The sequence below is a fragment of the Rissa tridactyla genome, chromosome 16, assembly GCF_028500815.1.
Source record: "Rissa tridactyla isolate bRisTri1 chromosome 16, bRisTri1.patW.cur.20221130, whole genome shotgun sequence".
In the NCBI taxonomy this organism is placed as follows: domain Eukaryota; kingdom Metazoa; phylum Chordata; class Aves; order Charadriiformes; family Laridae; genus Rissa; species Rissa tridactyla.
In genome coordinates, this window is record NC_071481.1 from 6,134,644 (window position 1) to 6,159,065 (window position 24,422).

The window sequence follows — 24,422 nt, forward strand, 5'->3', positions numbered from 1 at the left end:
GACTTCTGCTTTGCAGCAGAAAAAGGTCTCTGGCCTCTTCCAACCCAGCGCGCCTTTTCATCCAGGCTGTTTAATACTGCTTTCAAGCTGGTTGCTCATGTCAAAGGCATGGCCAGGTTTTATCTTGCCTGCCTGCTCTTGTAGAGTTCCTCTGAGAGCCTGTGTTACTTTCTTGAAGGGTTCCTCAAGAACCAGCAGACCTCAATGACATGGGGTGAAGTATGGGTTGTGCTGCGCAACCCAGACTTCTGCGCCTCCCTGTCCCAGATTTATCATAGAATCATAGAATCCCAGGTTGGAAGGGACCTCAAGGATCATCTGGTCTATCCTTTAATCACTGGAGCCTTTCTTTGGGTGTCGAAACCTGTTGGCGAAGGAGCATGGGGCGGCTTGAAGGCCTTGCCCTAGTGAGTGATCGGGGGAGGCAGTGGGAAGGCCGGGGGCACCATCCTTCTCTCTGAGACAATGTGAGAAGCAGGTGAAAACCGTGAATCTGCTCGTTGGGAGCAGTCCCACCAACCTCTGTTCAGGGTCAGGGCCTCGGCCCAACCAGCAGAACCATCTGCTCTTCACTGTTGCTCGTGGTCTTCCTTGTCTTTAAGTGTTGGAGCCCGCAGCTCTGCGTGTGGAAACGGGCCAGGCTTTCTGCATAAACACCTCTTCTTGCTTGGGCTGTTTGTGCTAGTGGTGACAACTTGGTTTGCACAGAATTTGGGCTCTAAATGAGCCAAAGGATGTGGCATATCTAGGTTCTACCGGAATATGGTGAAAATAAGGTGCGTACCTTCGCAGAGAAAGTAGTTAACTGTTCTCACCAGCGTGTGAGACCCATTAGGGAAATACTCTGTGAAATACATAGGGAAAGGAACGAGCCGGTTTCTATAGAAATGGCTGTTGCACCCCAGAGAACGCAACACAGGCTTCTGTACCTGCTCTGCAGATGGATATGCTGATTTAGAAAAGCAGTGAGAATATTTTTTTTTGTTTGTTTTAAAGTTGTTTACAGAAGTCTTGGGGGATATTAGATGATGTGCACTGGCACAGTTAGCTGTCATGATGCTAATTGCTTTAGGAAAATGAAAATATTTACCTGTACGTAGAACTGACTAGATTTGCAGGGTATATTTATTTAACACGCTCCCTTGAGGCTGTGCTTGGGAGAATGAGTCTTCTGATGGGATTTGAATTGAACCAGGCTAGAACCAACACAGGAGGCTGTTGTGGCTCTGTCGGCTTTGAGAAATGCTTTGTATGCAGCCATGCCTGTGTCGAACGGCTTTCAATGAAGATGTGAACGCTACTAATTCAGTGTGGAAACATCCCGAAACCAACAGCGGCCTCGCTGTGTAGTAAATCCACAGATTGCTCAATTAAGCCTTAAGGTCACAGGACAAGTATGACCTCTCCTCAGCTAACAGGGAATTGCTTATCTCCATCTCTTTAGGAAAGTCTGTTCGTTTTTTTGGTTTTTTTTTTTCCTCCTTTTTTCCCCGAGAAGGTCTAGGAAATGCCATGCCAGCACCTTGCTGTGGATTTTTGCCGATGGCCGATGTTTTAGCATCTTGCTTAGTTTTATACATCAGCATGAAGTTAGCACTGCTGGCACTCGGGATGCTTTCTGTTCTGCGGGGGGTCCTGAGCGGTTTCTAGCAGCTCCGCTCTTCCTTTTGCAGCCTCTGGGGGAGGTTTATAAACCGAGGAGCTGCTGGCAGCACGTGTTCTGCTGGCGACTTCTCGCAGTTGTTCAGCTTGACCCCAGGCGGTCTGTGAGAAACCACCAGCTCACACTACTGCTCTTCGGAGAGCTGTAACGCCGGACCTGCTTCCTACCCTGAATCACACCTGCAGAAAGCCCCAAACACGCAAGTGAGGAATGCTTTTTTTCATTCCTCTCGGAAACCGGTGAGTGTGGTGGATTCTGGTCTCTTCAGCAGGTAGCACTGGGTCTCCTGCTGTAACCTTGTACCTTGGCCATGATGCCGTGCAGCCGAGAGGCCACAGCAGCCTTGCTGAGTGTGTGGGCACGATGTTCTCCGACCGCAGGCGAGCTGGAGAGAGCAAACCGTGCCGCGTGGGGCTCTGCTGTTCCCAGCAGGGTCGGAGTCCCGCTCTAAGTAAATCTCCCTCAAAACAAGAGCTGCTTCTCTGCTCTCCAAGCCAGGATCCTGATTCATGGGGCTTCCTTCTCTGTACCAGAGGTCTCTCGCAGGACAGCAGCCTTCACTCAGCCCAGAAGCTTGCACCTACTAGTCCCATTCTACGGATTAATAACCTTACAGAGAGCGAATTGCTGCTGTGACTGTCCCAGCTTCGCTCCTGCTCCAGCCACGTTGTGACAGCTCAAATGGTGCGTGCCCTTGGCTGCTCAGCATCGAAAGGAGTGTCTCTGTTGTGTGCAAACGCAAACCGATGGGCCTCTTTATTAAATGGATAGTAAGTGTCTGGATCCTTTAAGCAGCTCTGAAGATTTCTTCCCCTTTGCTGAATAGGAAACTTCGTCTTGCAACGCGCTGCGTTGCCCCGAGTCACGCCTGCTCTCACAAGTCAGCCCCCGGGTTTCTCTGCTGGGAGAAGCTTCAGTTGTTTATTTGCTCTTCTGCCCCCAAGGGCAGGGTCCGCATCCCGCCCTTCCTTCGCCACGGTGGAACCCAGGTGGGGAGGGTTTGTCCGTCTGCCCTGTATCGACAGCATCTGCTGTGAACGCCGACCCTTGCTCCTGGCTGGTGTGGAGAGGCTGTAGCACAGCAGAAGGGGACTCTGGTGGCGGTGGGTCCCCTCCTCCCCCTTTCCCAGTCTCTTGAGCCACCTCCGCTTGCCGGGTTGGAGTTTGTGTTGAACCAAAGAGCGCTAACCGCACACCGAGCGCGTAGGCGGTGTCTCTTGAGCCACATTTGCTTTGATCCTCTCCAACCCTAACAAAAAGGAGTTTTACATTTACAAATGCTCCAAATTCTCTTGCTGACACCGGCCTAAATTGGCCTTCAAACCCCAAACCCAGGGAGCTGAGGGGCCGCAGTAGATGCGCATCTGGTGCGGGCTTTTTCTGGGGATGCCCCAAAGTAAGTGCGGTGAGACCCTGGGCGCACGCCGTTCCCCAAGCCCGGTGGCAATTGCTTTCAAGTCTTCGGTGGTGACGCTGGCTTTCGTGTGTGCAGTGTTCTGGGGGGTAGACATCCTGTGTCTGCAGGTCTCGGAGTCCCAGCGGCCAGCGTGGTCTTCACTTGGCAGCTTTCTCCTCTGTGCACGATGCGCGTTGTGTCCTCCTTGAGCTGTGTGACAGAAGGGAAGAAGAAAAGGGGACTTAGTGATATGGTTTGGTGATGGCTTTTGTCAGAGTTAAGTTGATGCTTGGACTTGAAGATCTGAAAGGTCCCTTCCAGCCTAGATGGTTCTATGATTCTACTGTTTCAGATACGGTGCTTTTTATCCGTGGGATGGTTGATGGAGCAGAATACTGGGATTCCCAGCGAGGCTATTAAAAATGCCTTGTTTTATAGATTTCTGAGGGTGTAACGGTGTTGCTCAACTATTTGTTCTGTTTTATCCCCAGACAGGGGCACAAGGATGCATTCCAGCAGAAGCAAGCATTCCTGCTCGTGTTAGGGAGGAAATGAGTAATACTGTACGGAAAAGACGACTTTAGTAATTAAAGAGAAATTATTTTATATTTTTTAATGCAGAGAAAGGTTTCCTTTTTCAGAGCTATTTCTTTTTTTCTTTTTTCTTTTTTGTTGGTTTTTTTTTCTCCCCCCTCCCCTCCCCGCTCATGATGGGCTTTCTGGTGTTCTCCTGGCTACTTGGACCTTTCTGCTCCAGTGCAGAGCTCAGCCTGGCCTGGACCCTACCCAGATCTCTCTCCCTCCCGGCAGCCCAAGTGATATCCGCCTGTTCGTCCGTGCTGGGGACTTCACACTGCACCCAAGCCTCTCCATTTTCCCTCTGTTTTAATAAATTTCTTTGTGTAGCTTTGGTTCCTGAAAGGCACTCGCAGGTGGCTTTTTAATTTAAGTTCAGGTTTTTAGATGGATTGACGGATGGAAGGGAAATGCATTTCTCCGCAGGAAAGCGGTATTGCCTGAAGTAGACAGCGAATATTTACGTGTAGCGGTAGAGATGAAAAGTTGTTAGATTCCCCACTCTCATTTAAAGCAATTCTACAGGGGTGACTCAGTTCAGCAAAAAAAGCTAACAATTTTGCGGTTGCCTGTGCGTAATAATGCGTGTCATTTGCTGACATCGAAGCTATGGTGTGAAATTAGTAACGCCTTTATTTTTTTGATTGTTTTTTTTGTTTGTTTGTTTGTTTTTTCCCGTATGCTGGGGATCTAGTTTGGATCCTCTGTTTGCTGTCCTTCTCAGAATATTGCAGATCTTCCTATAAACAACCTGTGGGTCCAAAAGGTCTGACTCCGAGCCCAGTGAGCGGTGCTTGCTCCTCGGATGCTCAGCTGGAGCTGGCAGTAGCGTTTCGTTATTGCCATTTAGTGAGATGCGTGGGTTGGTGCTTTCTTCTTGTCTGCTCTGTTGTGGGTTGGTTTTGCTTACCAACAAATGTATGCTGGTAAAACAAAACAAAACAAAAAAACCCCCCAAACATAATGACAAACAGCTCTAAAGATGCTTTCTGCAAGACCGGCTTATTCCAGGTCAGGAGCAAAACAAGCTGTATTGGGAAAAGCACCTTGGGATATGTAGCAGCCATGGTGGTTGTGCCTTGGTTCCTGGGATGAAGGGGCAGAGAGCTTTCATAGGATCATAGAATGGTTTGTGTTGGAAGGAGCCTCGAAGATCATCTAATTCCAACATCCACCTCCCACCAGCCCAGGTTGCTCCAAGCCCCGTCCAACCCGGCCTTGAACACCTCCAGGGAATGGGCATCCACAACTTCTCTGGGCAACCTGTTCCGGTGCCTCACCAGTCTCACAGTAGAGAATTTCTTCCTAATATCTCATCTAAATCTCCCCTCTTTCAGTTTAAGACTGTTACCCCTCATCCTATCGCTCCACTCCGTGATAAAGACTCCCTCCCCAGCTTTCCTGTAGGCCCCTGTAGTATACCCTCCAAAATGATGGTGAAGGGTGTGGTAAGAGTGCCCAGATGATTGCTAGATGATGACTGTATTACTTTCAATGTGATCTTCTGCTGTTCAGTCACAAATTTTTCTCTCAGATGCTCTCTCTGCAGATGGAAAGCTGATCACGTCTGTCTTTGGAGCAGGCAGGCTCTTGGTGTGCGCCGAGCGAGCGGGATGGCGCAACCTTCACGAGCCAAAGAGCCTTCAGCGCAGTTTTGGCTGTTTTCGGTGTTGTTTTTCATTCCACTTTTTACAGGGAGTGAGCTGATAGGTGTACGGAATATCCCGCGAGAGGGAGAGGCGGGGGGGGGGGGGGTTCAGTTGTTTTCAGTCATTTGTAGCTCCCTGAGCTGCATTGAGGGGGGGTTGAGGCCGCGCGCTGCAACAAACCTCGTGGGTTTTGCAAATTCCTGCTTTAGTCCAGGCAGAAAAGCCTCCGGAGAGCAAGTGCTCAATTTCAGGACCGGAATTCCCAAATGGAGATGATTTTGGATTTGAAAATACCCTTTTCGCACCGCAGGCCCGTGGTGTCTCCCCTGGCTGCAGAAGGCAGCCTGTGCGAGGCGGTGCCAAGCCAGGTGCTCCCATCCACACACAGCCCTCCGAAAATGAGCTGTGCAAGGTTTTCTTTGTTCTAGAAAGCCATGGAAGAGGTGTCTATGCTTGCAGAGGGTTTTCTTCCTTTTCTTCTTTCTTTCTTTCCCCCCCCCTCGCTGAATTTGGAAATTGCCTTTCTTCCCTCTTCTGTTTGTGAGGGCTGCGACGGTTTTCTCCTCGGCTCGTTGTTTGTGCTTCTTGCAAGCTAAATAACAAGCGCTCTGTGTTTTTTGCGTGTATGAATTGGTTCCTGTCCAAGCGGTGGGAGTCATAAGGGTGTTCAGCATTTTAGGTTTCTGTTTAGTGAAACAAAGACGACATCAGGGTTGACAGAGCCCCATATTTGCCCCCAATATACTCCTCCTCTCTCTCTTTTATACAGTGTTGTCCCACTGGTGTTTGCAGAGAGTTTGTAAGTGGCCCCTGCTCTTCCCTCTCAGTATTTCACCGCGAAACGATGCTGAAAAGGGACTGAAGCGAATCGATTTTGTAGCTGTGGTCAGCAGCTGCTGCGGCCGAAAAGGAAGAGGGTGATGGTCCCCCCTTCCCAAGCACCCAGCCTTCCATTGGAGGGAGGATGGACGTCAGGTCCTTTTGTTCCTGTTGCCTTCTTCCCTGTGGGAGCCCGGTGCCTCGGATGCTGGCAGATTTCCAGCCTCAGCATCCCTGCCCTCGTCCTGACACTGACAACCTGCACAAAGTTGTCCCTTCTCAGCATCACTCAGGATGCTGAGGTCCTGCATCCCGGGATGACAAGTATTGCCGTGGGAGCCTGGAGTGATAGGGGGACCGAGGGGCGGTGTGGAGGCGTGTGGTTCCTGCTCTCACAGCAGCCTTTGAGGAGTGTACACCCTTGGGAGGACACTGCTGTCACACCGATATTCTCAGAACCGGTGTGTGCTGGCAGCTCTGGGTATGCGCCTATGAGACCTCTCATCCCACTGTTTTACCGGAGATGCTTCCTTAGGTTTTTTTCCTATTATGTCCTGGCGAGCAATATTGTGCTGGTTTTATTGCCATTAGGCCTTCAGTGGAAACGTGATGTGTGGCCCTTGGCAGCTTTGCCTTGTCCCTGGGCTGCATTAAGCTCCATTAGGGGCGTTCGTTCCGATGCCAGTAGCGGTTTTGCGGCACAGTTAAGTGCTGGCCCTGCAGACGGTGGGTTTATGAAAGGGTGCCACTCCTGTGATGTCAGGAATAGAAGGCTTGGAAATGCTGGGATTCCTGTTTACCATCTGTTTCCATGGCCCTTCCCTAATAGACCTCTCCTCCTCCTCCAGAATTCAAGGATCTTTAATCAAAACTGTTTGCCTTGCGGTGGGAGGGAGGAAATCCCACATTGTGGAGGAGATGGTGGCATTTCTTGACCTTTTCTATGTGTATCTGGGAGACAAACACACTCTAATGAGCGTGCGTGTGCTTATATTTGTAGGTTTAGTCTTCGGGTGTATTTCCGAATGCAGGCGCTCAGGGAGATGCCGGGCTATGCATTTCTCTGCAACACTCAAGATAAACTTGCAAACCCTTTTTTTTTTTTTTTGGGGGGTGGGGGGGGGGACGACAGCTGCCTACAAGAAAGGAGCTTACTAAATGTTTCCAGACACGAGAACCCGCATTTCACTTTGCTTGGAAAACTACACGTTGCGGTTTTGAGTCGTTTTGGTTCAGAGCGGTGCCGCAGACCCGTCCGCCCGTGCAGGAGCTCGTACAGCATCGTCCTCTGCGCGGATGGAAGTTTCGAGTCTGCAGCCTCTTCTCTTGCCCAGAAACACTCAATAAGCTCGCTTCGTTATCACACAGCGTCAGTTGTGGCTCATCTTCTCCTCTTTGCTCGTGGGGGGGAAAAAAAAAAAAATATTGCAGCAGTCCCATGCGGCAATGTCTGCTGGAGCATGCTCGAAAACTGAGCAATATTTTCAGAACTGGGTGACTCTCCGTTTTTTGGGGTGCTCTTTGTGGCGCTTGGGAGATTACGCAAAAGAGCCTGGCATTTAGAAAGTGGATTTTCAGTGGCTTCTGAAAAATCGAGCCACAGAACTGGTGCCGCACGGGAAATCTTTGGTCTAGGACGCGTACTTAGTACGCATTAAAGCCTGGGGAAACACCGGTTCTTGTGATTCCATCAAGAAAACTTGATCGAGACTGATAGCATCAGAAATGAGGTCAGGAGATGATTTGATGACAGAAAGTAGCGCACAATACGATGAATCGATTTTCCCCTTAGGGTGAGCTGTCTCTCTTTCCCTTTTCTACTATGTCGTGTTACACATGGACACCAACTCCACCGCAGCTCTCCAGCAGCGTTCCCTTGGCTGTTCCTTCCCTGGCTGCGCACCGGTCCCCTGCGGAGAACTTTGCTCCTGACACAGCAGTTGTGTGCTTGGGCTCGTTTTCTTCTGTGCTCTTGGGAAAGGTGGCCGGAGCTATGGCAATTAGAGTCAAAAAGTGGCTGCTTCACCTTGACTTGAAGAGTCAAAGCTGCCTTAGCTAGGGCTGGAGCAGACTTGTTGGGTTTTGTTATTTTCTAGGCAAAGAGGGAGATCCTGGAACACGCACTGGCCCTTGTGTTTGCACTGATGCTGAAGAAATCCTCTCGTAGCATAAGGGCTGGTCGCTATCGCAGATCAGAGTGTGCCTTTCCTTCCCGGACAGAGTCCCAAAGGAAAGCCTTTCTTCTCTCCAGCTCTGAGCATCCCCTCTTTGTAACAGACTTTAAATGGGAGAGACCGAAAGCCTGAGGCTTTTGTTCTTGCTGGGGAGAACAAGAGGTTTAGTGCCCTTGATACTGGAGCTTTTTGTGGTTTTTCATGCCGGGAAGCCCTTAAAGAAATGCCTTAAGTGCCCCCAGGGATGCAGGTCTTTTCTTGGGCTCAGTTCGTTTGCCATCAACATGACAGCTCGGAGGGTATGAGGATGGTAGGTGCTGCGTGGGAAGGGGCCGGCCAGGATCAGACCTGCAGCCGGAATAGTCAGAACTCTTTTCTGAGCCAGTGGTTTCCTCCAGAGAGGGGAAACTCCTGTCGGTCCTGCCAAAAGCTTGCGGGGCTCTTGCTTTTTCCTGAGCTGAGGGAGAGGAGGACTAAGCCCTTTGGGGAAGAGACCTCTCGAGGTGGATGGGTGAGAAGACTTTCTCCATGGTAACACGCAAAGGGAGGGCTTTTCTGAGCGAGAGCCGTTGCTGCGAGGTGATGGGGAGGAAGGCGGGTGGGTGTGCTGCGAGATAGGAATAGGCAGATGGTGTCCAGCAGGGCAGGCAGTCAGGCTAATTACCGTTTCACATCTCATATTTGCATTTCGCAGGTGGTTTCACCCCAACATCAGCGGAATCGAGGCAGAGAAGCTGCTCCTGACCAGGGGTGTCCATGGCAGCTTTTTGGCTCGCCCCAGTAAGAGCAACCCAGGAGACTTCACTCTCTCGGTCAGGTAAGCAGACACAGCAGGGGAGGGATGGAGGAGAAGGGGTCTCGAGCTCTCCAGCACACCCTGCTCCAATGAATGTATGTGCAAGGGGAGAGGAGCTGCACGGACATGGCCTCTCTGTGCTACCACTGCTGAAGTTAAAGGGTCACCGAACTCCCCCCATCGCTGCAGAGGCTGTGCTAAAAACCACACGCTACTTCCCCCACCACCACCACCAGGTTTGTTCATCCCTGTGGGTTGGACATGCCCCTATCCTGCCAGGGCTGGCTCTCTGCTTGTGGCACGTGTTTCCAGAGCCGTTGTTGCCAGAGGAGAAGATAATGAGCCCGCTTATGTGGGGAGAGCATGGTCAATCCCAGCTGGGATGAATCATCTCACCCCAATTTCAGAGGAGCTTAATGTGGCTGCCTTTGGGGGAGGCTTGTTTTCTGTGTCTTTGAGGGAGCCCAGGAGCACCTCCATTGGAGTGAGCTTGCTGACCGGCCTCACAGGGGCCGTATTCCTAGACATGTGCATCACCTTTATCATGTGCATCACCTTTCAAGTGCTCTTGTGTTCTCTGGGACCAAGGCGATTGCAGAAAGGGAAGCTGCAGTTTGCTCATGGGTCTTTGTGAGCGTAGCCCCGTACGATGCGGTGAAGCGGATGGACTGGGTAGAACTCTCTGAAGGTGAACTAAAGGGAAGAGGCAAAGGGTAACATCGACCCAATGAGTCCCTGAGATAAAAGGAGGAGGTTGTGGGTTCAAGGCATGAACCCTCCGCGAGCACCATTCAGCTGGTGCCTTGCAGGGGAGTAGCTCAGCAAAGGTTTCTCCAGGCACTTGTAACACAGATCTCTCTTGTTGTGGTGGCTTTTGTTTAGTTTAAACAACCCTTGTTTTGTTTAGGAAACTCCAGTAAGTTTGTAAGTCCTTTGAGCAACACTTTGTTTAGAGAAACTTTGTGCAAATGGCAGAATGGACAGAGCGTTTCCACCTGGCAGGGAATTGACATAGAATCATAGAATGGTTGGAGTGGGAAGGGACCTTAAAGGCCACCCAGTGCCACCCCCCGCCCTGGGCAGGGACACCTCCCACCAGCCCAGGTTGCTCCAAGCCCCGTCCAACCTGGCCTTGAACCCCTCCAGGGATGGGGCAGCCACAGCTTCTCTGGGCAACCTGGGCCAGGGGCTCACCGCCCTCACAGCAAACAATTTCTTCCTGATATCTCATCTAAATCTCCCCTCTTTCAGTTTAAAACCCTTCCCCCTCATCCTGTGGCTCCCCTCCCTGCTCCAGAGTCCCTCCCCAGCTTTCCTGGAGCCCCTTTAGGGACTGGAAGGGTCTCCAGGGTCTCCCCGGAGCCTTCTCTTTTCCAGGCTGAACCCCCCCAACTCATCTAATGGGACATGAGCCCCTCTCCCCCCCTGAGCTGGGGGCTGTGGGAGGCAGTGGCAGGTCAGAGCAGCGTGGCAATGCCGACTGGTGCTGGTGAGGCTTCACCCTCTCCTTGTTGCCTCAGCTGCTCAGATGAAACCCTTCTTGGCCTTATTTCTTCCCTCCCTTTGCAATTGTTGCCGCATGGAGCCTGCACTCCTCTCTGCCAAGTGTGGCCGTTTCTCAGCTTGGCAATAGGGAGGCTTTACAGCTGCCTTATTTATTTTTTTTAAATGCTTCCTTTAATGCTTCCAGCCGTCCAACCCTTTACCTCTCAGACAGCTCTGACCCACCAGAGCTCCTCACGCTTGGAGCAGCACAGCAGAAGGGAGAAAGTCCATCTTTTCCCCAGCATTGCCTGCGCGGGGAGTGTTTGGATCCGACTTCACGAGCTCCCGGCTAATCTTGTGATCAGAAGTGGCTGCGAGTTAATGAGAGAGGCAGGAAGTTCTTCTAATTAGAATGGAAAATAAACTCGCAGAGAGCTGCCTTGAGCAAGCCATGACAGCAAGGGAATACGTGTAAGACGACGGGGGGGGGGGGGGTTGTCCTCATGGTAGCTGAGTGCCTCTTCTCCTGTAATTTTGTGAGTCAGGGTGTCGTCTGAGCGTAAAGCGAAGCACCGACAGCCCCTGCTCAGCCAGGCGATGTGCAAGCAGATGCAGGTTGTGGCTGGGCAACAGTGTCCTGATGTGGAAAGGTGCCCAGCGAGCGGCATAATTACCCTGCAACAGCAGGGAAAATTACTTTGCCGGGAGAGCCAGTTCCCCCACCTGCATTACCGCGCTCGTGCCTTCTGCTGCGGAGTCAGGCCCCGGGTTTCCATAGTTTTCTTCCCGTAGCTCTGTCCTGGTGCCTCATCCAGTGGGTTTCTGCCATTGTGGCTTGTTGCCTTCTGCCTGTGCTGGTCCACTGCCTCCCCTTGTCCAGCGGCGGCACGTGGAGGAAAGCTCGGCCTTCCGTGGAAGAACTACAGCTGGCGGTGGAGTGACAGAGAGGTTTTATTACTGCGATCATTTCTTTGCCCCTTTCTGCTTTCTCTATGGCAGAGAGGGGGGAGGAGGCGAGTGTCAGATTATCAGAGGGGGTTTAGACCACTTCCTCCTGCAGGGAGACCTTCATGTTGCAGTAAATGTTTAATAACAGGATGGTTTTGGCCATAAAATCGAGCCCTTAATGCCTGGTGGGTGCCCTGAAATAATGAGATAGAAGTTAAGAGCAGAGGAACGCGGCGTGCTTTAATATCGTAGCACTGAACAATACCATCACAGCCCGCTGGCAGATCGTGGCTCGGTGGAAAGTCTGACCAGCTCTCACGGTTCTGAGTAAACCAAAGCTGTGACACATACCACGGTTCCAGGAAAGCACATTAAACATGACACACGAACTTAGAGGCGATGCGTTGAGTTTTGAGGCATCGCGGATTGAAGATGAGGAAAGAATTCTTTCGTTGACTACCTGCAAGTCCTCGCTCCTTCCTGCTTCATCCCATCTCTACTCCATGACTTGGGGCAAGGGTTGTCCTATAGTCTCAGGTGTGGAATATTTGCGTTGCCGTGGTCGCTAGTTAGGTCGACCAGTTTTGCTCATACTTCATCCGAGCGATATGCTCTTTTCCCACTGATGATGGCACCAAAACAGGTGCACAAATGTTCTTAGGAATTGCAGCACCCAACAGAGTATAGAATGAGTACCTTTATGCGCCGTGAAAGCTGAAAACTTGGGAAACTTTCTTCCCCCTGTGTTTTTCCCCTTACCTTGTTACATTACGCACACAGACATGGAGCAGTGTGTTATTATTCTCACCTAGAATTGTATCCTGACAGAGCTTTTATTTATCTCTGAACTGGACAGGGCCATATATTTTTTTTTCCTTTCTGAGAAATAAAAGGTTTTCAAAGGAAATAATATAGATATTGTTGGCTAGGCTTTGAAAAAGTACCTAAGGTAGAGGTGGCAGCAGGAGAAAAGTACCTTTAGGAAAACAATCAAAACCTCTTCCTCCTTCTTTCAACCCCCCCTTCAGCTTCTTCAAGGCTTTTTGAAAGCCAGCGAGGGGAAATGCAGCTCCTTTTAATTACGGAGAGGATGTGGGCTGAAAAGAAAGCAGGCGATGGAGTTCTGGCTGACCCAGACCACACACCAAGTGGCCGTGTGCTGGTGTCTATCCAGATACGTGTCCCTCAAGAGAGGCTCGGAAATAATATCGCAGAAGTTATGGGAAGGTTTCCACGAAACTCTGCGGCTGCTTTCCCTTTTTGTTTCTTCACTTCTGTGCACTCTTTCAGCCTTTACCATTACAGCACCAAGCCTTCACAGGGCTTTGTTTTTTCAGCTCTTAAGAGAAAGAGGCAAGCCCTATGGAGGGGACATGAGGTGGTTAATGAACGGATGACGTCTGTCTTGAAATAATAGAAAAAAAAAAAACCTCTTCAAAAAAATCTTCAGCTCTCAGTCCAAACGGCTGGCAGCTTGTAGTCGGCCAAACCTGACTCCTTTTGTCAGCCCTTCCTCTTCAGAAACATGCTCCTTCTTGGGACGTCTCTGCAGATAAGTTCAAGAGCTTGTTCCACCCAGAGGATCAGACACACCTGCCCTAGTCCAGTGTCATGAGGGCTGCGTTGAGGAGTCTTTGTTTGGTGTGCTGGTGGCACATCAGTACTGAGTACTGAGTTTGGATTTATTGGCTCACCTCGTTCTTTGGGCACTTCAGCAAATACGTGGAGCGCATCAACAGGGAGGAAAGTGGTCTGGCAACTGCAGCTGAAGTGTAATGATGATGGAGAGTCATTCTGAGTAAGGCCATAGGAATATCCGCTGTGTCTGTACGTGAGCCGTCTTGTTTTGTTCCATGCAGTGGCTGCAGCGCTGCTCTCTGCAGGAATATCAGCGTTGCCTCTTCCCGGGCAGTGGGACAGCTCTGTATCAGTGGGTCACAAGGGGGGTGATATTCCTCATCGCGGGAATTGGCTCCTGCAGGCTCTGAGCGCTTGTGTTAGCCAAAGGTAGCGACCGCTCTCCACCACTTCGTGCTTCCTGTAGAGTGGCTCACAAAACCTGCGCTGAATCACAGAATCATTTGGGTTGAAAAAGACCCTTAAGATCATCGAGGCCGACTGCAGACCTAGCACTGCCAAGTCCACCACTAAGCCGTGTCCCTCAGCGCCACATCTACGCATCCTTTAAATACCTCCAGGGATGGCAACTCAACTGCTTCCCGGAGCAGTCCGTTCCAATGCCTGACAACCCTTTCAGAGAAGAGATTTTTGCTAATATCCAATCTAAATGGGACTGTTTGGAGGAGTGCCTCAGCTTCTGAGCCTGAAAGGGGCTGTACATTGGAGCTGGGCTTACAGGAGAGCTGTGGAAGCTGTTCTGGGTGGTGGGAGCAGAGCCTGCTAGTTAGGGGATTTTTGGAGGATGGAAGTCGAGTTTATTTGCATGTTGCAGTTTTGATGAGTTACAAAAGCTTCCTTTCCATTTGTGTATACTCTGTCACATCCCACTTCCTAGAAGGACCCGATACTCGGTTTGCTTTTGATATTGAGTCTTCCAAATTCTAACCCTGATTCTTAAAAAAATAAACCTCTCTGAAAGCGAGGGCTGTTGGAAGAGAAACACGTGAGGCCACACAGATATGCCCCGTGTTTCCAGCCTTCGGTGCTTGCCTGGATCTGCCAGAGCATGTTTCCAGAAGACCAAGTGTTTAGAATGGCTTCTGAAGAAAGTGAAGAGCTTCTTACAGATTTGGCCAGGTCTGGGTAAGTAGCTTGAACAAAAGGAAAAGGTATGTTGAAAGTTTGCCTCTAAGTGGTGCTTGGCCTGTGGCCACAGCGGTAATGCAAATGCCAAGACAGTTAAGAACCATCCATCAGAGACCCTGTTAATTTGGTAATTGGGTCACGTTTTATGGGAACAGATCTTATCTTGGTTCACGGGATACCGTACAGAGTGCTTCTGGGTAACAAACTCTTGTTAGAGCTACAGTCTCCCAGAGTGGTTTCCCTATGAACACTTAACATTGAGCGTTCCTGTAAGTAACTGGACTTTTGGGGGTTTTTTCCCCCAAAAAGGTGTGTACTAATATGCGCTGGGTACAGGTTAAGACATGCAATCGAGGAGGATTTTATGTCCTATACAATACATGCTCTGCAAAAAGGAGTAAATCAGCACTCCAGGTGTGTTACGTCGGTTGAGTTGCTGCCTGCAGACAATACAGTTGCAGCACAAGAAGAAAGTTGGATCTGGAGAAGAATGGAAGGAGGCTTGAAAGAGGCTCTTTCCTAAAACAGTTGTCCTTGTGTCTCATCACAACAGCACCTAGCAGCCCTCTTAAGGCCCTGTCATCCAGGCCTGCCTCTCACAAATATTTAGTGAGAGATGTGCCTGATTCTGCTTCTTCCAAGGTAGGCCAGCCAACAGAGGCAAGTCACTTTGAGAGCCTTTGAGAAGGTACTGAACATCAAATCATCCTATCATCTCAGCTAAATGCTTTTATCACAAGATCCTTCTTCCCTTAAGCAAGCATGTTCTCCTCTGACAACAGTGTCTTTCTTTTGTCCTGGAGTGGCGTGAATTTATTTCAGTTAGTTGGAGATGTCATACCAACGGGTGGCTGGCTTGTGCTCATGTTTGCTGCTATTTACAAGTTTGGCGAGGCAGAGGAGTGCGTTGAAAGCTTCCTTTTGATGGCAGCCGGTTGGCAAATGGTTTGTGCTTTACATCCCTTCCCCAGGCAAAAGGCTAGGTCCCTTTGGAACAAGAAGCACCTTCACACATGCAAAAAGCATAAATGCCCGATAGGTAAAGAGTGCCAACGTGTGAGTTCACCGAGCACTTGGATGTCCTTGGTCTCCTCTATGTACCTTCCAGAGCTCCAAACAGCTAAAGTGAGCAGTAGGGCTCAGGCAGTCGGCTGAATTGCTTCTTAGGAATCGGGTATGAAGAATTTGAAACCCATTCCTAATCTCTAGAATACACTTGGCTGTGTCTCTGAAATTGCATGCAAATGTTCGTTGGTTCTGTTGTGGTGTATTGGTGGACAGTGAGTTTTCTCTGGGAGCCCAAGCTCTCGTTTCATTGAAAGCAAACATTCAGTGATGTTTCTAAACCCCGTGGGAGAATCTTCTTGGTTTTTTCCATCAAGAGCTTTTGGGGTTTTTTGCATCGCTTTTTGCAGCTTGTCAGAAGGGTCGTATTTGCATACTGTGAAGTTCTAGGCTTTCTCTGTCTGACACAGGCAGGAAAAGCACGTGACCAAAGAAGACTTTGGGGGATGCAACAGATGAAGGTATTTCTGACATTTAAAGTCGTTCTTTTGCCGACAGTGACAAAAAAGGGTCTGTTTTGGGGTTTTTTTGTGTGTCCTTTTCTTGTTGACTGTGCTCTATTGCGAAGAAGAGCAAACTGCATCTACGCTGGTGGTCACTGCAGTGTGGTCACAGATTCCCGAGTTGGAATATTTTGGATCAAGAAATGCTCCTGGAAATCTAGTGAAGGAGTTGCGCTGGTAGCGTAAAGAAGCTTAGCTGGGAATCGAGGCAACTCTCACTCTTCCGACTGTTGACTCCGAAACTGCCAAAAAACCTGGCATCTGCTATTAAACAGTGCTGCATCGCTGTATGAGAGCTGTGTGTCTGTTAGAAGCGGCCATGCCCTCCGGCACGGGGCAGCTGAGGACTTTGGGCATCTCCTTTGTGCTTTATTTCACCAGCCAGCATGTCGAGGGCACAGATTAATGGATGCTGCTACTGCACAGTCCAGTTCTGCTGCCCAGTTTGGAGGGTGATGTAAGCTTTAAGAGAAGAAAATGGGAAGGAAATGGGCATCGATCAATGCCCTTTGTGTTTAGCGTGACCTTGGGGTCTCATGGGATAAACGACCCTGATTATCTCTCTGCTTTTCATCCCTGAAGTGCTCAAAGGCCTTGAGGGTGGGGGTGGTGGGTCTGTGAACTGAGCCTTTGTAGGTCTGTAATGGGGTTGGCTGTGGGGATGGAGCTGGGGGAGAGAAGGGAGCTTTTGAGCCTCAGGCCAAGTGGCAAAAACACAGTTTCATCTGCTGCCTTCTGTGCTGCACAAAGGCTCTTCACGTCCAGCTGCTGGCGTGAATGGCCAAAGCACTTCTTGTGCCAGCTCCTCCCAGAGAAGAGGCATTGTCGCCGGAGCGCTGGCTGGGATCTGAATTTCACAGCCAGTTTTCATTTCCATCTAGTGAGTTCTGCTCATACCCTAGATGCAAATGTTGCCAAACTTTGAAGTCTCTGCCCATAGGACAGCTGGAGTTGGTGTGGCAGGCCAGGTCAGAAACATTAGGAAAAATTACTTCACAGAAAGGGTTGTCAAGCATTGGAACAGGCTGCCCAGGGAAGTGGTTGAGTCGCCATCCCTGGAGGTATTTAAAAGACGTGTAGACACGGTGCTGAGGGACATGGTTTAGTGGTGGTTTTGGCAGTGTTGGGTTGATGGTTGGATTTGATGGTCTTAAAGGTCTCTTCCAACCAAAACAATTCTGTGATTCTATACTTACCAGATGTATCAGGAAGAATTAACCGTGTCTCTCTAAATACTCAGGAGTGCCACCCACCAGCTTCCTGTGTTGCAGACGGTTGGGTTCTATGTCCAAGACCTTGTTGTCATGGTACAACATGACCATTCAGGATCCAGATGCAGGTTTTCGCACCTCAGGCCTGTTTGTCAGTCTCCTGCTGGTTTTGTTCTGGTTTTAATTTGGGATGATGGTAATGCTGTGGATGCTGTCTCTGGCTGTTCACACTCGGTTGGTTGTTGCCACTGAATTGGCACTACCTAAAGGGGCTGCAGGAAAGTTGGGGAGGGACTCTGGATCAGGGAGGGGAGACACAGGGCGAGGGGTAAGGATTTTACACTGAAAGAGGGGAGATTTAGATGAGATATTAGGAAGAAATTCTTTGCTGTGAGGGCGGTGAGCCCCTGGCCCAGGTTGCCCAGAGCTGTGGCTGCCCCATCCCTGGAGGGGTTCAAGGCCAGGTTGGACGGGGCTTGGAGCAGCCTGGGCTGGTGGGAGGTGTCCCTGCCCAGGGCACGGGGTGGCACCGGATGGGCTTTAAGGTCCCTTCCAACTCTAACGACTCTATGAGTCTATGACCTGACCTTTCACTGCATTGCTACAGGGGCTGCGCCCTGCTGCAGAAGGATAGCAGAAATGGGGGCAGTTCCTCTACTGAGAGCCCCTGCCAGCTCTCCTTTCCATTTAACCTCGTGCCCAGACCGCTGTCGCTTTGCTAATTCCCCGCTCCGTGAAATGGCGTTTCAGTCTGACCTGGTACGCTGCTTATACCACCTTGCGTCTCCTGCATCTCACTGTCACGGTTGCTTTGGCAACAAATTGAGAGAGGCTGGGAGCAGCTCAGCACGAGTAAAGGACGAGAAATTTGCCCAGATTTACGAATCCCTCTCTGACCCAGCTCATCTGTCAACCAATGGACTTCCAGCCATGTCTCCCTGGCTCAGGGGGGCTGCTGCTAAGTGCATTTAAAATGCAATTAACCTGCCTCTCAGAGGCTAGCCTTCTAAGTGGCCTTCTAAGGAAGGAGGCTGGGCTTTGCTGGGGTGAGAGGGCTGATAAAGGCACCCAGCCATATTCCCCTTGAGCCTTGAGGGCACCACTGGAGAGGGGAGAAAGCATTAACCCTTTCGGGACAGTTTATAGGATTTGCAAATATCAGGCAATATATTGGTTTGGGTGATTTTTTTTTTCCCCTGTTTTTTTTGTTGTTTTGTTTTGGTTTTTTTTTTTTTAATACTAGTTAGATGATAGCGAGTAACCCTGTGCATGGAAAACTGTTCACTGTAAACTGGTGAGGTGAGAGCCTCATCCAGCCAGGAGGGTGAGTCGTGTAGGAAGCAGAAGGGATGGCAGAAGAGGAATTATTCACCCCCTTGTTGGGTTGTGTGGGAAGCAGAGCGGGCTGGGAGCTTGTGAGAGGCAGAGTCAGTTTTTGGCTGAGTACCCGTGGCCAAGGAGCATCCATCCCTTCCCCTGCTGTAGAACAGGCGGGTGAATGGAGAGAGCGGGGTGCAGCTTAAGGAGGTGGAGGGTGGTGTTCAGGAGGACCGTGAAGGCCAGTGCTGGGTTTACATTCTCTCTTACGGTCTTGTTTGCCTTCCTTCCTCAGAAGAAACGATGAGGTGACACACATTAAGATCCAGAACACGGGGGATTACTACGACCTGTACGGAGGCGAGAAGTTCGCCACCCTTGCCGAGCTGGTGCAGTACTACACTGAGCAGCAGGGGCTGCTGCGGGAGAAGAACAGCAATGTCATCGAGCTGAAGTACCCACTCAACTGCCAGGACCCCACCTCGGAGAGGTAAGTCCCACTCTCCAACAGCCTCTCCTGGCGGTGGTGACACCGTCTTCCCAACTGGCTCAGACCTTACAGCTGCACCTGGCCCGTGTTTGGAAAGGAGCCTGAAACAGAGCGTGTTCGGGTGTGATTTAGCTTTCCTGACCCAAAAGCCGCATATCTGCGAGTTGCGGTTCCTTGGCAGCTCTGCGTGCAGAAGCTGGCTAGATAACACTAGCAAGGCCCAGAAGCTGCTGAGCTTTCTCCAGCTGGTAGGCAACAGGGAACGTGAGAGGTGTGAGTCCATCTGTAAAGGGTCATAGACTCATAGAATGTGTTGGGTCGGAATGGACCTCTAAAGGCCATCTAGTCCAACCCCCCTGCAGTGAGCAGGGCCGTCTTTAATTAGATCAGGTTGCTCAGAGCCTCATCAAGCCCAACCTTGAATGTCTCCTGACTTGAATGGGTCCTACAGGTGTACCCTAGGAGGCATACAGCTTTGGCTTTGAAAGAAACAAAAGTCATTTAAGTGACTTTTGTCTGCCTGCAGAGCACCGGGTAGAAAAGCCCTGTAATAAGTCTGTCCCCGTCCCATCTCAGCCTGTAGCCGCTGCTCATCCCCATAGGAACGCGCTGTTGTCTCGCAGGGACAGGGATGTGAGAAGCGGCTCACCTCGGGCGACTTCAGGATGTTTCCACCAGGCGATAAGTGACTGCCTTGTGAAGGTCTTGTTGTCTGTGATGCTCCAGTGACCCCCTTTTTTTTCTTTTTTTTTTTTTTTTTTTTCCCCTTTTCCTCCCCCTCATTTTCCCCAGTGTCACATGCCGCGACTGACATGGTGGGTTGGGAAGGGGAACGCCTGGTCAGGCGGCTGGCGATGCCAAAGCAGGCTCCTGAGTACTCTAACTTTAGCAGCCGGGGTAAAGCCGAGGCCGTGGCTGGTCTCGGTTCCCGAAATGGAGCGGAGGCGCTGCCCTCCACGCCGTCAGCTGAGGCCCCGGGAAGTCCCTCCAGCTCATGTGCTCCCTTGTTGCCAGGGAGGTTTCTTTGCTCCTTCCAGATGGCAGGATGAAGAGCAGCCGGGCAGCCGCTCACATTAGCAAAAGCTCTGGAAAAGTGGAAACCCCCCTTCAGCTGGGTTTCCCCCTCTTCTCCCGCCAAGGAAAGTCTGGCTTGGCTTGGCAAGGAAGCTCCATAAAGATTTCTGCACCAGACCACACATCTGGTGGCATCAGGGGGAAGGGAGGGAAAAGGGTGCAAGTCCTCTAAATATACGAAATGACGATGGTGTCAGAATATAGCGGGATGCGTCAGGGTAGCCGTGTTTCCAGGACCTGGGCCTGAGTAGCACGAGTGCTGTAAGGAGCAGCTGAGGTCCTTCACCAGCGGCGGGTCGTTCTGTCCTCTGGGGCAGCGCGACTTGTGCAGCCTCACCACCCTCGTGCCTTCTGAAGCCTGCAGGAAGGACTCGTGCTCTTCAGAGGTCTTCCCAGCCAGGCTCGGAACGGCTGCCTTTGCAGCGTGCTGAGTCAGGACACAGAAGGCCCAGCGTCACTGGCCACTGTTCTATAAACTTCGTCCTCCGGGACAAAGTTGCTGAGACGTGACGTGATGCCATTGCATCGCCCCTGGAAGGTTATTTTGAGCCTCTCTGAATTCCTGGCAGCTTTGGCTGGCAGGCCGGGAGCCAGCGTCTTCAAAGTGGGACCTGTGGCATCTGCCCAGAGCCTCTGCGGAGTGTCGATGGAGCGTGGGGATTGAAGGCTCCCAGGCAGAAAAAAAAACCAACTCTGCTTCACTCCTAACAGTAATTTGTATCTCTGGAAGGCTGTAGCAGAGTGCTAGCCCGTGAGGGATTTGGGTCTTTTTAGTCTGGAAAAAAGACGACTGAGGGGGGACCTTATCAACACTTATAAATACTTGAAGGGTGGGTGTCAGGAGGATGGAGCCAGGCTCTTCTCAGTGGTGCCCAGCGACAGGACAAGAGGTAACGGGCACAAACTTGACCATGGGAAGTTCCATCTCAACATGAGGAGGAACTTCTTTGCTGTGAGGGTGGCAGAGCCCTGGCACAGGTTGCCCAGAGAGGTGGGGGAGTCTCCGTCTCTGGAGACATTCCAACCCCGCCTGGACGCATTCCTGTGCCACCTGCTGTGGGTGACCCTGCTCTGGCAGGGGGTGGGACGGGATGATCTCCAGAGGTCCCTTCCAACCCCCACCGTTCTGCGAGGCACGCCTGCCCCACATAGCTGCTATGGGGTAGGTGGGAGATGCTGCCTTGTGGAGCCCAGAGCCAGGACAACCGTGCTGCCCTTGGGGAAGCAGAGGGCATGGCCAGGAACGGGCAGATTATTGTGTGCTGAACCCCCAAGGCATTGTGGCAAGGCTGCTACAGGCTTCTGACCGAGCCTGGATTTCCCTGGGGCTGCAGTGTGAGTATGTCAGCAGACCAAGAGAAAGGATTGTGAGAGATCAGATGGAGACAGAGGGGCACGTGGATGCCAGTTGGAGACAGACAGAGAGGTGGAGCAACTCATGCCTGTGCAGTGAGGCTTGGGAAGAGCTGAGCACAAAACTCTGCACGTTGCAGTAGCCACTGGCCAGAGAGGTGGCCGCGGGCAGGGCTGGTGGGGGAGAAGCCTCCTGGGCACAGGGGGGAACCAGGTTTTGCCACTCCAGGAGAGCGTGTTCTCCCTGAGCTGAGGTTGGTGACCAGCAGTAACTACGGCCAGGAGGACCCTTCTCAAAATCCTTCCCAAACTGTGTCAAAGCATCTTGTTTGCGGTCAGCATTCTCCATGCGCTGTGTCTGATACCGTCTGACTGCAGCCTGCTGACTCCAAGCGTTCTTTTCTTTTTTTTTTTTTTTTTTCCATGTTGAAAAAATAGAGGCAAGCGTGGCCACCTTCAAGTAAGAGCTGCCAGAATCGTGTTTCTCATAGCTTCGTCAGAGCCCCGTCCCTCGATGACAGTGCTTGTCACACATCACGTGGCGGTTTAATATACTGATGCCATTTCACATTTGGCTGGAGGGTTGAGCAAAGGCTTGACGCTTCCAGCCTGGGGCTAAGGTATTGATGTGACATTGCAAAGCGTCGAAGGAAAGTCACTGGGGACTGTTTCTAAAATAACTCAAGCCGGTGTCGTGCCAGTGGGGAGCGCAGTCGGGCTGGGAGCCCAGAAATGGGGTTCTCGTGAACGCCGTCCCCAGCGGCGAGGGCGGCTCCTGTCTAAAAGCGATGCTCTGCGCGTTTCTGGGCTGACCTTGCTCTCCGTTGCTGCTCCCTAGGTGGTACCATGGGCACCTCACTGGCAAGGAGGCAGAGAAGCTGCTGACAGAGAAGGGGAAGCCAGGTAGCTTTCTGGTGCGGGAGAGCCAGAGCAAACCGGGAGACTTTGTCTTGTCGGTGCTGACAAATGAGGATAAGATGGAGACTGGGGACCGCAAACCGCACGTGACCCACGTGATGATCCACTACCAGGTGGGAAAGGAGCTGTCCCCACTCGCCCCGCCATAGGGGCTGGGTGGGTGACGTTCGAGTCTCACGGTGACTTTGTCATTCTCTCCTGCAGCCAGACGGGAAGTACGACGTGGGGGGAGGTGAGAGGTTCGACACGCTCACAGACCTGGTGGAGCACTATAAGAAAAACCCCATGGTGGAGAAATCTGGAGCTGTGGTTCATCTGAAGCAGGTAATAGCGGCTCTGGCGCATATTTGTTGGTTCTGGGCTTGCCCCAACACCTGGGGGAGTGCATAAATCTGCCCCTGCTCTTTGGGAACTCCTCTGTCCTCAGAACATCCCTCTGGCTCTTCGTCCTCCTTGTCCAGGCTCACGCTCGCCAGAGAGGTCCCTGGCCCCACACTCAAGGCCTCAGGAACGGACCCAAGTCCTGCCAATATCCCCGGGGATTTGGGAACTCTTCCCCCCCCCCTCCCCAGGGGAAAGTTATCTGTCTTTCTGGTATTGAAAGTTATTTCTATTCTGCCGTTACCTGTCTTTCAGCCGTTCAATGCCACGCGCATCAATGCAGCTAACATTGAAAACAGGGTGAAGGAGCTGAACAAAATGGCAGATCACAGCGAGAAGGCCAAGCAAGGGTTCTGGGAAGAGTTTGAGGTACAAGGACGCTCCTGTGCTCTGTCCCACTCGTGCCTTTGGGTGAAGAACATCAGATTTGCGTGGGAGTGTCGTGGTTTTCCAGCACTGAGGATTTCTTCTCAACACTGTTTCTCCGTTCCCTGTTTTCCGTGTTGAACTGAGTTACTTCCTGGTCCTTTTTTTTTTCCCCATTGCTTTTTCTCATGTTCAGGGCAGTTTCTCCTTCCTCATCCTAGAATTGCGTGCCTTTTGTTCCCTGCAGAGATTTGTGCCTTCTCCCCCCCATTAACTCTCTCATCAAGCTGCTTCTTGGCTCCCTTTCCCTTCCTGCCAGCCCTCCCTCTGCTCTTCTCAGCATTAGGAGGCCAAGCAGCCAGTCGAGAGTGCCCTGCCCTTGCCTCCGACTCCCCTTGTCTGCCCATCACAGTGTGTTCTTTTGTGTTCTGCTCCGCAGATGCTGCAGCAGCAAGAGTGCAAGCTCCTCTACCCGAGGAAGGAGGGACAGAGACCGGAGAACAAGGCTAAGAATCGCTACAAGAACATCCTTCCCTGTAAGGAGACACTTGAATACTGGTTTGGGTTTTACACCGTCGTTTCTGCAGCCTTCTCTGGGGCTAGTTAACCCTGCAGAGCTTTCTGATCGTAGCTGAGTTGGAAGGAGGTGTACACTGTCCTAGTGGAGCGGTCCAGTTAGTTCACGGCGTTCTCCGTCCCCTTTCTAACCTGTTCCGTCCCTTTTGCGTGGGGAAACTGGTAAATTGCTCTCCCCTCTTTGTGCTGCGAGTCCAAATGTGCTTCAGAGCTCAAGTGCGGTTCAAAAGTCATCTGGAGCCGGAGCTAGGGCTTCCCAAGGAAATACTGGAAAACTTGAGCTCAGGTCAGTCTGTAACACTGCGTATCGCTAATGTCCATCCAAGTTACCAGATCGGCAGCACAGCTGTGAGCCAGGTCGTGTGGAGTAGTGCTGTGGCATCAGGAGAGCGTTTTACGCCCTCTTTTGCAGTAGTTACCCATGTCCCTTCATAGTAGGAGCCTTGTGGGAGCCCTTGCTGGGAGCCACTGTGACTGCGCAGCAGCAGAGCCCGTCCTGGCTCCCGTGCTCATCCTGGACTCTCTTCTCCTTCAGTTGATACCACACGGGTAGCACTCCAAGACGTAGATGAGAGCGTGCCTGGCTCAGACTACATCAATGCCAACTATATCAAGGTACTTGGGAAAGGGAAGGCACCGTGTGGGGGCTGTCTTCAGCCCAGTGCTGTGTTTCTGGTGGGTAAGTGCAGTAATGGTGTAAGTCTTGAAGGAATGCCCTGTCAGGACCAGTATCTTTCACTGGGTCCAGGCTAAACGCTGGATTTTTCTACTGTAACCCAAGGGGTCTCATCATTCTACCATGTCCTGTTTGCCCCTATCTAAGAGTTTGTCTCAATCCTCTCCTTTCCTTGCCTGTTCAGGAGGTCCTTGGGGACTGACCCAGACTCTCAATCATT

At 51.3% G+C, this 24,422-nt stretch overlaps 1 protein-coding gene across 1 annotated transcript in view; it reads left to right on the forward strand.

Annotated features, from left to right (window-relative positions):
• LOC128918363 (tyrosine-protein phosphatase non-receptor type 11-like) overlaps window positions 1–24,422 on the forward strand; it is a 56,884-nt gene that overhangs the window by 25,014 nt on the left and 7,448 nt on the right. The window contains exons 2-8 of the mRNA XM_054222490.1: window positions 8,972–9,094; window positions 18,664–18,858; window positions 22,124–22,316; window positions 22,408–22,527; window positions 22,840–22,953; window positions 23,390–23,486; window positions 24,062–24,141. Coding sequence (XP_054078465.1) covers window positions 8,972–9,094; window positions 18,664–18,858; window positions 22,124–22,316; window positions 22,408–22,527; window positions 22,840–22,953; window positions 23,390–23,486; window positions 24,062–24,141 — 922 coding nt within the window. The remainder of the gene's footprint in view (window positions 1–8,971; window positions 9,095–18,663; window positions 18,859–22,123; window positions 22,317–22,407; window positions 22,528–22,839; window positions 22,954–23,389; window positions 23,487–24,061; window positions 24,142–24,422) is intronic.